The sequence below is a fragment of the Molossus molossus genome, unplaced genomic scaffold (assembly GCF_014108415.1).
Source record: "Molossus molossus isolate mMolMol1 unplaced genomic scaffold, mMolMol1.p scaffold_m16_p_9, whole genome shotgun sequence".
In the NCBI taxonomy this organism is placed as follows: Eukaryota; Metazoa; Chordata; class Mammalia; order Chiroptera; family Molossidae; genus Molossus; species Molossus molossus.
The window spans coordinates 106,700,632-106,715,526 of NW_023425403.1; the positions used below are offsets into that span (position 1 = coordinate 106,700,632).

The 14,895-nt window shown below is 37.8% G+C and overlaps 1 protein-coding gene across 2 annotated transcripts in view; it reads left to right on the top strand.

Moving 5' to 3' along the window:
* NBEA (neurobeachin) overlaps positions 1-14,895 on the top strand; it is a 763,707-nt gene that overhangs the window by 163,078 nt on the left and 585,734 nt on the right. For both annotated transcript variants that reach the window (XM_036249654.1, XM_036249655.1), the window contains exon 11: positions 10,010-10,118. In XM_036249654.1, the coding sequence (XP_036105547.1) occupies positions 10,010-10,118 (109 nt within the window). The remainder of the gene's footprint in view (positions 1-10,009; positions 10,119-14,895) is intronic.

The following is a 14,895-nucleotide window of genomic DNA, read 5'->3' on the forward strand; positions in this document are numbered from 1 at the left end:
TTTTTTCTTTCATTCTTTTCCCTTCCCTTTTTATTTATTATTAGGATTTTGATCTTTTTGTTACATTGCCGTTTGTTCTTTCAGGCTATCTATTTTATCTATTAGACCCCTTAGCATAGTTATTATAGCCGCTTTAAATTCCAAGTTCGCTAATCCCATCATCCCAGGCATGTCTGGGTCTTATTCTTGACTTGTCTTTTTAAATTGTAATGTTTGCCTGTTGATATGCCTTATAATTTTTTCTTGATAGACATGATGTATCTGGAAAAGGAACTGCCAAGAATAGGTCTTTAAAAATGTGGTGGATGGAAGCACTCTGTAGTCGTATGATTTGGTCTTTTAGTGATTCTGTGCCTATGGATTGTGAACTTAGGAAGTGCTTTTAAACCTCGTTAGGTTGAAGAAGATACCTTGAGTTGGCTGGAATTGGTCACTTCTTTTCCCCAGGTCAGTTGGGCTCTGATAACACCTCAACAGGTTAGACCTGGTTAACTAACTAGGTTCTCCTGAGAGCAGGCCTTGTTAGAAACGGGCTGTTTCACAGTGGTTCCTTTTCCTTCCATCTGCTGGAGGCCCAGATGATTTTCCTCGCATATTAACTGTGGAGACCTGGTTGATTTCCTGAAGATAAATCTCACAATAAATGTGAGGCCCTCTCTGTGACGGGGAAGTTGTAGGTACTCAGTTTTCCAGCATTTTGTCAATTACAGTTCAGGTTTCCTATGGGGCACTGGTTCCTGGGAGGTTTCCATGTGTACGTCTCTGCTGCGGTTTTCTGTGACTCCCTGTCGGATTTTTGTCTCTTCTCAATCTTGGCGGCAGCAGTTTACCCTGTTCCCCTCTCTTTTTTGGATCCTAGAAGGGTTATTGAATTTTCAGTCTGTTCAGATTTTTACCTGATTGGATGGAGTGTGGCTTCCAGGCTCCTTACATTTAGAACCAGAAACCTCTCAATTGCTTTTTAAAAAATCTCTCTCTTATACAGCTGGTTTGTCCGAGCTGTGGGCCGAGGTATAGAAATGCACAGCAGAGTGAGGGTACTGAAACTCTGCCTAGCATTTTTGACAGCAGAACTGGAAAGTGGAGCCCCATAGCTGGAAATTATTGGGGAAGAGTGTGTGGAAGTAACTCCATAAAATTATGTGTGAACTCAGCCATTAGCCGTACATGTGTGGATCTTATCCATATCAGAGGTTCTAGCCATTGCAATAAGGCAAGACAAAGAAAAGCTATAGAGATTGGAAAGAAAAAATTGAATGATCCCTTTTAACAGATGACATGATTATCTGTGTAAAAATTAAGTTAAGGAATTAATACACAAAATTCTAGCACAGGTAAGCAAGTTTAGAAAGTTTGCAAGATACAAGGTTCTCACATAAAAAAAATTATATTTCTTTGTATTAACAATGTGTAGTAGGAAACCAAATTAAAAGTACCTTTAATAATAGCTTCAAAAGTTGAAGTATTTTTGTTTTTTATAATAATAATTTTAAAAAACATTTATTGTTGAAAGTATTACAGATGTCCCCTCTTTTTTCCCTATTGACCTCCCTCCTCCCCACTCCGATCCCCTCCTGCCTTCCCACACCGTTGTCTGTGTCCAGTGGTTGTGCATATATGCGTATGGTTCTTTGGTTTACCTCTTCCCACCCCGACTCCCCTTCCCTCTGAGGTTTGTCAGTCTGTTCCCTACTTCCATGTCTCTGGATCTATTATGATCGTCAGCTTATTTTTGTTCATTATATTCTATAAGTAAACTAGATCATGTGATACTTGTCTTTCTCTGTTTGGATTATTTTGCTTAGCATAATACTCTCCAAGTCCTCTCAAAGGTTAAGAGATCTTTTTTAAATGTAAGTGTTCAAAGCATGTATAGAATCTGTGTGCTGAAATCTACAAATTGCCGATGAAATCAAAGTTCTAAAATGCATGATGAGGTATATTGTATTTATGTATAGGAAGATTCAGCATAATAAAGGCATCATTAAATTGATCTGTACATTTAACAAAATAGCGATTAAATATTTAGTTGGATTTGTTTGTAGATATAGACAAGATGGTTTTAAAATGTATATGGAAAGTTTTGGTGCTGGTGATGCTCAGTGCCCCGGAGGACAAAGGTTGGGAATCCCGTTGTTTTCCGGGGTGCGGGGACAGCCCGCTGAGCCTCTGCGCCAGGCTGCTCAGCCGCCACGGAAACCGTTCATTCTGCCTTTTCCTATTGGAAGGAAGGAATGCTGGGAGAGGGGTGGACGGGGGCGTTGTTAAGGAGGCGTGGGGGTCAAGCCTTTGGGTTCTATTTTTACTCTTGGAGTGAAATTGTGTAAGATCATGACACATAACTTTTGCATCTGAAATTTCATTCAGTTGATGCAGGATTTAGTTTGTACCTGTTCACGTCCTGCTGTATTCATAGTTGGCAGAACTGTCTTCTGCAGGGCCGGCACTGGGAGCAGAGCAGTAGACCCGTTAATTATGAAGTTTATGCCTTAAAACATTTTATTTGGCTTTTTTATATATTCCCTTGGTAAATTTAAGAGTTTTTACAATGTAGATCCAAAGCAATTGAAAGTTTCTGTTTAGACTTTGTTTGCAACTCCTTGAAATGAGAAGATTGAATTTATAGTTAAATGCACTATTGAGATTGTTTTAATGAGGCAAATAAATTCTTTCTACTGTGAAAAAATTTTACAATGGAAAAATGGAAAGTCAAAGTAACTAGGTTAGATAAAATGATTTTGAAACAGAATAAAGTTGGAGGAATCATAACCATTTGCCTCTAAGACCACTCAGTTTGGTACGAGCAAAGTAACAGACGTATCTATCAGTTGAACAGCATAGTGTTTGGAAATAGCCCCACACACAAATAAGAACAGTTGGTGTTTGGCGGAGGTGCAAGAGCAGTGTAACAGAGGAAGGGTAGTTATATGCCACAATAAGAATGCAGATCTAAACCTGACACCTTATGAAAATTAACTCTAAATATAAAATATAAAACTACAGATGTTTTAGAGAATATATTTGCATCCTAGGCTAGGCAAGCCATATTGGACACGGCACAAAAAGCATAATGCATAAAAGAAAAAGAATTGATAAATTTGAGTTGCAAAGTTAACACCGTTTAATTTGCAAAAAGATGCAATGAAAAAACATGCTACTGACTGGAGGAGGATGATATAAAGTCATTTACTTGGCAAGGGGCTTATATCAAGATTATATTAAACTCTCAAACCTGAGAAAACATAAAATCTGGTTTTTGAAAATGGGCAAAACACTTGAACAGGCCCTTCACCAAGGAGATATAAGAATGCCAAAATAGCCCATGAAGAGATCTTCAGCGTTCCCCAGGAGTGAAATGCATAGTACAGCCACTGTGAGACAACAGCTACACACCCAGAGGAATGCCACAGTAGAAAGGACTCGTGTGCCAGGTGCTGGCACAGGCGAGGAGGCCTGGCCCGGCCCCTGCTGGCATTGCCGCTCTGGCCGTGTGCGGTTTGTTTAGTTACATGTGCATTTGTTTTATTAGTCAGCCTTCTACTCCTGCGATGTTGTTTATGAGAAATGAACAAAACTGTGTTCACACAGAAACCCTTATGTGAACGTTTAGAGTAGTCCCATTCATATTGCTGTTAACTATGCATAACTCAAATGTCCACAAACTGTTGTAATTCGTTCATACAGTTGAATGCTATTCAACAATTTAAAGGAATAAACTCTAGCCTGGCCGTTGTGGGTCAGTGGTTGAGCATCGACCCATGCACGAAGAGGTCGCAAGTTCCATTCCTGGGAACATGCCCAGGTTATAGGCCCAGTCCCCAGTGGGGGGCATGCAGGAGGGGGCCAGTCGATGTTCTCTCTCCTCGGTGTTTCTCTCTCTCGCTCTCCCTTCATTCTCTAAAAATCAGTAAAGTAAAAAAAATATTTTTAAGGAATAAACTCTTGAGGTATGCAATTGCTTGGATGGATTTCAAAGGCAATATATTGTGGTCAGTACATATTCAGATTATATAGTGTTTGATTCCATTTATATGAAATCCATGAAGAAAAAAGGATAGTGAAGGATGAGAGATAAGTAGTCATTCCACTGGGGATTGAGCAGGCAACCCAGGTAGGTGCCCCGACCAGAAATAGAACTGGGGCCTCTCAGTCCATGGGGTGACGCTCAATCCACTGAGCCACACTGGCCAGGCAAAAGGAGTTCTGTGTTTTTTTTTGAATCACCCAAGAATATTTTTGCATTTATCTTCAGATAGAATGGGACCTGGGGAGAGAGAGAGGGAAAGAAAGAGAAAGAAAAAGAAACAAACATTGATATGAGGGAGACACATCAGTTGGTTGCCTCCCGCACGACCCTGACCAGGGCTGGGGACCGAACCACAACCCAGTTATGTGCCCTTGACTGGAATCAAACCCATAACTTTTTGGTTCACAGGCCGATGCTCTAACCGCTGAGCAAAACTGGCCAGGGCCAAAATGAGTATTTTTGATGTGATGAGGGGTCTCTATTTTGATTTTGGTGGGATTATACAAATATGTGTATCTCACATTCTCAGATACACACATGAAATAAAAACGTCAGTTTTACTGCATAGATCATTTAAAAGGGAAAATTGATTATGAAAAGATTAGAAAATTTCCTGAGCATACAGGGTTGGCAATCGTAGGTTTACAAGTGTTTGTATGGAAAATAATACAGTAATAAATATACAAGAATAAACTATGTGTTTCGCATACAACTGTAAACCTACTTTTGCCACACCCTGTATATAGCATCTAAGTATCAAATAATTATTTCAGCCTTCTGTGTAATCAGCTGTTTAAGCATTTATTTTCTCTCGGGTAATTCCAGCGCTTCCCGGGTGTAGTTTTGGTCCTGCTTCTGTCCCGGAGCAAGGGCGTGGCCGGGAGGACAGGCCGCCGAGGGGGAGGGGCACCGAGGGGCACCGCCCGGCGGGCCCTCCCCGCTGCAGCAGGCCTGGCCCGGAGGCCGCGGAGGCCGCCGCCGGCTCGGGTCGCGCAGGTGTGCTCACAGCCAGTCTCGAACTTCTTCCGTGTGAGCAAGTTATATCCTCAAATTTCTAAAGCATTCTTTTTTTAAAATTTAATCCTCACCTGAGGACATTTTTTTTGCCTTTATCTTCAGAGTGGGAGGGAGAGAGTGGGGGAGAGAGAGAAACATCGATGTGAGAGAGACACGTCGACCGGTCATCACCCACATGACTCCAACTGCGACCGAGGTGCGTGCCCTTAGTGGGAACCAACCCTGGTCTCCCTGGTCCGCGGGCCGACGCTCTAACCGCTGAGCCACACCGGCCAGGGCACCAAAGTATTCTTGTGACTCTGGTTATACACGGTCAACCTAGTGGTGCTGCCGCTGGTTGTGTCCAGGGAAATTTTCTAAAGGGCTTCGGGCATCCAAGCATTGGAAGTAGTCGTTTGCCAGTTGCTGTTAAGTTGAAAACGGTTAGGCTGTGAGTTATTTCTTTTGCATTGGAGCCTTTTTAGTAAACGTCTACTGGCTGTCATATAGAGAATAATGAATGGAGCCGATCGAAAGGCAGTTTTGTTCTCAAACTATATAAATACTGGTAGGTACTATGCATTAATACATAACTATGTCATAAGAGGTTTAGGATTTATTCACTTACATGTACAAATTTTAAAATTTTGTTTCCCTCATAAAACAAATTGTGACACATTTTAGTCACGCTTGAATACACTTTTTAATTTTTCTGGCTATAATATATTTTGTCAGGAATAAAATAGGCTAATGAAATGTAAAATCAAAATTTGTTCCCAAAGGTAAAAATGTGTGATAGCTTGCCAGACTTTTAATAGAGTCTTTAGAGAATGCTCTGAACTGGCCCGGCGGTGACAGCAGTCGGTGTGCAAGGGGGCCTGTGTCCTCTCCGCTGCAGGGAAGAGACAGTGCTGGGCGGGGCCGCTCTGGCCTCGGCTCCCTCCGTCCTCACATCCCACTGTTTTCTGTTTGACTGCAGATGATGCCTTTCACTCTACAGGCGTCTGCCCCACTCGCTGTCTGCACTGGTGCATGTGACAGTGCGTGTGTCAGGATCCGTGCCTGTGCGGGCACAGGGCAGTGGTCTCTGAGACCGCACCTCCAGGAACGGTGTCAGAGTGACTGCACACGTACCTGGAGGTAGAAACGCCCTGTAGGCATTTCTCATTCTGAACTGGGAGGAATTTAGCTCCACTAACTTATTGTGAGATTTTGTTGTTGTTTTTTGGTATGTTGCTGGAAATTGTGTTGAGTGAGAAATTATCTTGAGTATGTACTTGAGTTGGTTTCTTTTACAGTTTTATTCTTGCTATGATCACCCTCATCTCCAAAGACTTTTATAGTGAAAGAAATAGTATAAAACTATGGTATTTGATATTTTATTTAATTTTAATCATCTTGCAAGATTTCAATGTATCTGAGTACTAAATTAAGCTAAGACATGAAACTTTATAAAAAAGGCAAAAGATTTTCCCCTTACCAGTACCTTAAATCTTATTAGAGCTTAATGTACTTCTGAATTTATTCTGACAATTACTTTGCATGTAGTGTTTTTTGGAAAGATTAAAAACTTTTTTTTTTTTTTTATGAAGGGAGGTATTGAATCTCAGGGTGAATATCATATATTTAATTTTAACATTATTAGTTCTATTCTTCTTAGTATATTTAAATAGCTCATCAAGCTGAGGTACTTGCTTGTTTCTGTTCAAAGCAAATTGAAAAGCCAGTTTCTGTATTCTCACAACTGCTTTTGAACTTAACTTGGGTTATATATTCAACATTTATTGTTTTAGTTATAAATTATGTCTATCTTTATGATATATTTATCTTTAATAAAGTACCTCAAATATTACAATGTTTGTGATCACATTACATGAGTTATCTGTATTAGTCATTTAAAAAATAAATAATGGACAAATTAGAATGGATGAAGTAATATTTTTAAAAAATCTATACTTATATAAATTTTAATGGAACCTAAATGTAGTAGCATCTTTTTTCATTAGAAACAGAATTTAGTCAGAATTTACTCTTCATACATACTTATAAAAATATATACTTATACATACTTATAAAAATTCTCAGGTACTTGTGAGCCAAGCCTGATGTTTTGTTTTTTAATAATATGGAGCAGAAAGCTCTGGAGATTTTAATAAACATACTAAGTCATTAAATGTATTATTATACTATTGTCTTCAGTTTTCCTAAGGTCTAGACCTCTGTAATTATGACATTTGAAATAAAATTTCCTAATTTAATTGAACTTTATTAAGAATTGGAAGATGATAGTTATTTTTAAGAAATAACACTAAAGATTCTTAGTGTCATTTCCTGAAAAAATGAGACAATTAAAAACCCATTACTGTTTCCTAAGTGGTATGGCTACTTACAGAACGTATGTTACAATGTCTCTTGAAAAGTTTAGCAATTTTACCTTATGAGATAAAAATCAGAACACTTTTTATCTGTCAAGAAAAAGTTCCTGTGAACATTCGTTTCTAGGTATTGCTATGCTTTTCAAAAGAATTTTTTATGTTGCGTATACTAGTTTTGGCTGATACAGATAATTGCTTTTTATTTATCCTATATATTTAGATTCTCTACACATGAACTGATGTGTCTAGACAGGAAGTGGTATGTAGGAGATATAGGAATGGGCTGAAGTATCCTTTATATTTGCCTTTGTATCTAGGGGAGTTGGAAATAGGCAAGAATGGAGAGAAATTTTGTATGGCAGTACACAGAATTTTGCAAGTTTATTGTGAGCCCTGCAGCAATCCGATGCATTTTAGTTACTGGTAAGTTTGCTAAATTATGTTTGAAAATGTACATCTTCGAAGATGGCCATCTGTCTATTTACTATTACGTCCCCCATGTCAAATATACATACCTATTAAAGATTTTAAAAAGTTATGGTACTGCTATTGCTTTGGGTTTTAGGTTTAAATTAATACTACCTTTATTAGTGAATGAATTTGAGTTTTCAATTGTTGTCACAGTTAAAATGGAAGTGAAATTAATATTATGTGAATTAGCATAGTCATGTGTTAAGATTTTGGAAAAAGAAAATATTTCTGATTTTGTAATGAAACTCGACTGTGTTTGGAATTCTGAGTTAATTCATTAGATGTTTGAGAAAGAGTTGTCTTTCTGACATAAGAGAATAAGAAAATCAACGGCTCTACATAGGAGGTGATTTATTGTAAAAAATACTTTTTTGCATTTTTTGTCATGGACCATAGGGACGCTCTTCTAGTCTTTTTGGCAGTACCAATGTTTAGAAATCCTAGTCATTTTTCTCCCGAAATTACTAACTCGGGTGTAGGTCAAAATTCCACGAACAGATTAGGAAATTGTGTAATGTGTATACAGTAGCTGTCTTCATTCTTTTCAAACATTTAGGCAGAAGTAGTATGTATAATGGTACTCAAGCAATTATTTATGAAGTGGCTTTGACTCTTGATACAATTCATTTAAAATGGACTAGATTGCTTTTCTGTTCTTACAGAAACATTTTAAAAATCCCAGGGAATTCCGTGGTAACTGTGTTTTTCTCGTATAATGTCCACCTTAGATTTTTAGGACAAAGTAAAAGAATTATCAGTTATTTTGTAGTACTAGTTTACATAAGAGTTTGTTTTTGTGGTTTAAAGTACAGGGCCAAATAATGTAATTGAATTTCAATTTCCTTGTAATAAAGTACTTTATTTTCAAATGTACTATGTTTTTTTCTTGATGAAATATAATGTTAAACTATTGGTTTTTATAATAATAAAACATTTTGTTAATTATTTTTATGAGAATATTTCTGATTTGAACAAGTATAGCCACATTGTTAGAGAAAAGTGTTGTTTGCCATTTTTATTGAAACCATAATAGATACAATAACTCCAGAGAATAGAATAACTTTAGATTACTTTTGGGCCTTAATACTTTTCAAGTTTTCCTAATTACCAGATTTTCTTAGTTTCCTGTAGGAATGAGTACTTGTGTATTAAAATATATTTAGAAATTTGAGGCTTTACCCATTATTGTGAATAAAATTAGGCAATTTGGGGTACCTTGTAAAGTACTGTAAATAGACATTATTCTAATAGCTGTTAAAGTCTGGCTTATGGTCATTCATTGTTATAAACTATGGTAAACATATGACTAGAAATGCTATCATGTCTGAATGCTGCTGGTTGGAAATAGCTCCATGTAATTCTGTGAAGTAACACACCATCAAAGTTATGCTAGAGCATATACTGTACACGGAGCGGCATGTTCCCGTGCAGCCGTTCCTTTCCCTCTGTTTCCTCACTCAGCACCATACCCAGTGCTGGGCGGGGGGGGGGCACCTGTCTTTCTGTGCTTGTGGGCATTGCATGTGCAGGTGTTACTCTCACTTTTCGTCTGAACACTGCGTAAACCCTTTGTTTTCTCTGCCCTCACGAACTGTTCCTGAGGGCATATAGGGACCTGAGTGACATGTTGCATATTTCTCTGGGTATTTTTTAAAGAGTATGAGTAGTTTTTGAAAATAGGTCTAAATGAAAAGTTTATTTTAAAAAGTCGGTGTGTTTTCTTCCAAAACAGTCTTGTGTACCTATTTAAAATTCTCTAAGATAGCACATTCTTCAAAGAAATATTGTGGTAAAGTCTTTATTATGATGAACTGACATATTTGTGGGTGTGTTATGTGAGATTTGCTTGAAGCAGGGGATATATATGTGTATAGATAAACTTAGATGTTTGCCTTGGAATATAAAAAAATCAGTGTGTTGATTTATGATATTTAATGTTAAATAGATAAAACTAGTTTTATCATGCTTGTGAGAAAATATGTTATTGTATAATATAATATATAATAGTCATTGTTGGCAAAACAAATTAGATCTGAATGTGGTTGTTACGTTTTGTCAAAATAAAATACTGAAATTGCACACTAAGTTTATAGTCAACGTGGATGATTGCATAATGAAATTATCTGTACTTTACATGCAGTGCTACTCTTTTGGCATTCCTGGTTGAACTACTTAAAAGCTCCGTAGCCATGCAGGAGCAGATGCTGGGCGGAAAAGGCTTTCTGGTCATTGGCTACTTACTTGAAAAGGTGAGTGATGTGCACTGGCGGTTTATCGTGCAGTCTTCAAAGACGGGCAACTGACAATCACTAATTATACTTTTTCTACAGTTTCCCTTCCCGTTGACTGTATAGAGGCTATGTTTTGGGCTAATTCACAAACATTTTTAAATTATGCACCTAGATCTAAGTGTAGACATTGAACTAAATTGGTGTTAGAAATTTGTATAATTAAGAAATTCTGACTGAAAGTAGAAACTAAAATAAATGATTTTGTTTGCTTTTATTCAAAGTTATAAGTTTATTCTTCATTCTTTTTTAATCATTCTTTTTTATTCTCTTGAGTAGATACCTATGACTTGATGTTCTGGGGCCTGTTATACCTTTATTATGTTCAATCACTTACTGCCAGACTGTTTTCCAAAGGAGCTCTACCATTTTATATTCCTGTGTTGCCTGTTTGTCTATATTTTTTTGAGAAATGTCACTTTAGGACTTCTGCCAACTTTAAAAAATATTTTATTTTTGTAACAGATGTTTCTCCTTTTTCCCCCATTGACACCATCCCCCACCCCTCAGTATTGTTGTCTATGCCCATGGTTACGCATACATGCATGTAAGTTCTGTGGTTTATATCTTCCACTCTTGCCAATTTTAAATAATTGGAGTTATGTGTTTTTTATTATTGAGTTGTAGGGTTTTTAATTTTGTATTCTAATTCTTTATTAGATACATGATTTGCAAAGGTACTCTTCTACTCTGTAGATCTCATTGTGTTATCATTTGCATTTCTCTGGTGATAAATTAAGTTGAGCATTTTCATATATTTATTGTCATGTTGGTTATCTTCTTTCATTAAAACCTGCAGTGTTTGCCCTTTATCATTTGGTTTATATATCATTTTCTTACTGAGTTTTGGAACTTCTGTAAATATCCTGGATATGAGTGCTCGGTTTAATATGTATTGTACATATCTCTTCCTCTGTGTCTTTTAATGAAAAAAGTCCTTAATTTCAATAGATAAACTTTTCATTTTTTTTATGATTAACCCATTTTGGATTCTTAAGTATTCCAAAGTCATGAGACTCAAAATTGTGTTTTTTTTGTTTTTTTTTATCCTCACCCGAGGACATTTTTCCATTTTTTGTTCAGGTAGAGTGGGAAGGAGAGAGAGGAAGGGAGAGAGAGAGAAACATCGACGTGAAAGGGACACATTGAGTGGCTGCCACCCGCACAACCGACCAGGGCCGGGGACAAACTGCAACCGAGGCACATGCCCCCAGCGGGAACCGAACCCGGGTCTCTCAGGACCGCAGGCCGACGCTCTAACTGCTGAGCCAAACCGGCCAGGGCCAAAATTGTGTTTTAATTTTCACATTTAGATTTATAGTCTACCTCCAACTGAATTTTGTGTGTGGTATGAGGTATAAAGTTCAAAGTTTATGTATTTTCTCTCTCTCTACACACACACACACACACACACACACACACACACACACACACCTATTTATACATGAGCTCATTTCCAGAGTCTTATGTGTTGTGTTTCTTTCCCTCTCTTTGAGGAAGTACAGTCTTGTTATCTCAACATGTGCCATGTAGCTTTATTGTTCTTCAAATTGCCTTGGCTATTTTTGGGTCTCTGCATGAGCATATACATCAGCTTTTCGAATTTCACACATACAATATCCTAGGATTTTTGTTGTATTATGTTGGCATTTTTTATTTTGAATCTTTCAAGTCAGACACTTTATATATCATTCTATTTATTTAGGTCTCTTTGGAAGATTTCTGTGTAGAAAACTTTGTTGGATTTCTTCCTAGATATTTGTGGTTCTATAAATTTAATTTTTTATTTGTCATTGGTACGTACACATATAATTTGTGTTTTTAATGATATTTTATATACTGATCTTGCTATTCCTCTCTCAAACCTAGTAGTTTGAGATTTTTAAAAAAAGAATTTCTATTAAAAATGATATATCTGAGAATGATAATTTTTTTTCTTTTTCATACTCATTCTTTCAATGTTTCCTCCCCTTGACTAACTGTACTAAGCCATTCAGTATAGTGTTGAATTGAAGTTGTAATGGTGGGCTTCTCTACTTTATTTTAGATTTCTTGGGTAAAGGTTTTAATAATTGTCCACTAAGTAAGTTATATGCTGTAGATTACATTTTATTGACTTTTTAATCAAATTGAGAAACTATTTGTGGAGTTTCCTCAAAAAATTAAAATCGGAACTGCCATTTGATCCAGTGATCCCACTTCTAGGGATATATCATAAGAATCCCAAAACACCAATCAAAAAGAATATATGCACCACTATGTTCATAACAGCATTATTTATAATAGCTAAGATCTGGAAACAGCCCAAGTTCCCATCAGTAGATGAGTGGATAGAAAAACTGTGTTACACTTACAGAATGGAATTCTATGCAGCTATAAAAAAGGATTATGCTAAGTGAAATAAACCAGTGAGAGAAAGACAAGTATCACATGATCTCACTTATATGTAGAATCCAGTGAACAAAATAAACTAATAAATAAGATAGAACCACAGACATGGAAGCAGGGAACAGGCTGATGAGTCAGAGGGAAAGAGTTAGGGGGACAGGAAGAGATTAACTAAAGAACTTACTTGCATATGCATTGCCCATAGGCACAAACAGTAGGGTGGTGAAGGCCTGGGATTGGGAGGTAACCGGGTGGAGGGGTGCAATGGGGGATAAGAGTGGGTGGGGGCATCTGTAATACTCTCAACAATAAAGGTAAAAAAGAAAAGAAAATGTCTATTTCAAGTTTGCTAAGTTTTCTTTTATCATAAACAGGTATTGAATTTTAATCAAATGCCTTTTCTGCATTGTTTGAAATAGTTATGATGTTTCCATATTTTTTATTAGTATAGTGACTTACATTGATTTTCAAATGTGGGACCATCCCTGTATTCCTGGAATCCTATCTAGTCTGAGATTCATCCTCGTTCCAATCCGGCTTTCATCTCTGTGCTTCCCCAGCAGCCTTCAGTTTCTTAAACCTCATGGTTCTCAATCTTTGTCCTACTCGACCTTTAATAGTAGTTCAGTTTAACGTTCTTTCCTTGAAGTGCTGTCTTCAGCTGTATTTTGTGAAGTGTTCTTGTTTCTTTCCTTCCTACCTCCTTGACTCTTTTTATTCTCTCCTAGTAGTTCCTCCCCTTGTTCCTCAATTCTGAAGGTGCTGTTGTCTTGGCACTGAATCCGGGAACCTTCTATACTTGTCTGACTTCAGTGTGAGTTTACCCTCAGCGTCCCTTGTCCTGTAAAGACCAGGTGTTCTCAAAGGCGTGTCTCCCGTCACCCTTTCCGTTGGCCCTAATCTCTCGTGTTCAGCTCCTGGTGGATGCTAATAGGTTTCAGAAACCGAAACGATCCAAACTGTTTTTATTTTCTCTCTAATTTTAATCTTCAGTCTTTTCTTAGTTAATACCATCACCATTGAACAGGTACTTCAGACCAGAAATTGTAATCCTTTTTGACTCTACTTTTCACACAGTAAATTTATATTTTTAGCAAACTGCTTTTTCCATTTTTAAATCATCACCCAAGGATATTTTTCTGTTTATCTTCAGATAGAGTGGGAAGGGAAGAGGGAGAGAGAGAAAGAGAGAGAGAGAAATATCGATGTGAGAGAGACACATCACTTGGTTGCCTCCTGCAGGACCCCAACCAAGGCCAAGGACAAACTGCAACCAAGGTACGTGCCCTTGACCAGAATTGAACCCGCGACTCTTTGGTCCTCAGGCTGATGCTCTAACTGCTGAGCCAAACTAGCCAGGGCCATATTCTCAGCAAATTGTATTGCTTAGTATCAAAACATATCCAGACTCAATAACTACTTTGCACTTACTAGTCTGCTCGTTTCTGTGTCCATTGCTACTCTCTTAGTTCACATCGCAGTCTTTCTTTGGTTACTCGTATCTGTGGTTCACATGCAGCCGTAGCAGACTAGTGCTCCTGCAATGCGCCACATCTTACAACTCCGTCCTTTTATGAGTAAATTCACAAATGTCTTACTTCTGTTACCATCTCTTTAACATTCTCCTTTTTCGCCTTCTCTTTTGCAGTCATACTGGTCATAAAAAGCCTTTTTGCTTTTCTTGTAAAAAATCTAAATGGTAATCCTGTGCCCATCTCAGGACCTTTGCATGTCCCCCTGTTGTTTTGCTCATTTTTTGCATAGATACCCATGTGGCCTGATTGTATAATTCATTCAGGAGTTAGCTTATGACACCTCATCAGGGAAGGCTTCCCCAATCCCTCTGAGTAGAACAGTAACGCTCCGTGACCATCACTAGCTGTCTACACTGCTAATTTTTTACAGCACCATTCTGATATTTTCAAAAACGTGTTTATTTTCTGCTTTCTTTCACTAGAATGTAGGCTTCAGATTCAGGAAAGCAGGGACAGTATCTTCCCCCCTCACCTTATTGCTGCATCTTCACCAAAAGGACTGCCTGCCTCCATAAATATTTCCTGAGTCAAGTAAATGGAGCGCACTCGCATGTTTGATTTCCTAAATAGAATATGCCTTTTAGCTTTCTCAGATGCGTGTTTACACTGTTTTATTTTTAAATAATCAGCTGCCAGGTGAATAGTATTAATAAGATCCCATTTCTGTTTATCAGTGGATAAGAGTGAGTGGCCAGCCGTGTGTGGTCAGCTTGAGGGCCTGTCGGAGCAGGGGCTGTCAGGGAGTCAGCCCGAGGAGCAGAGGTGCTCCGCCCAGTCAGACTCTTCACGAGCATCTCTGAAGGTGTCTTGTTTGC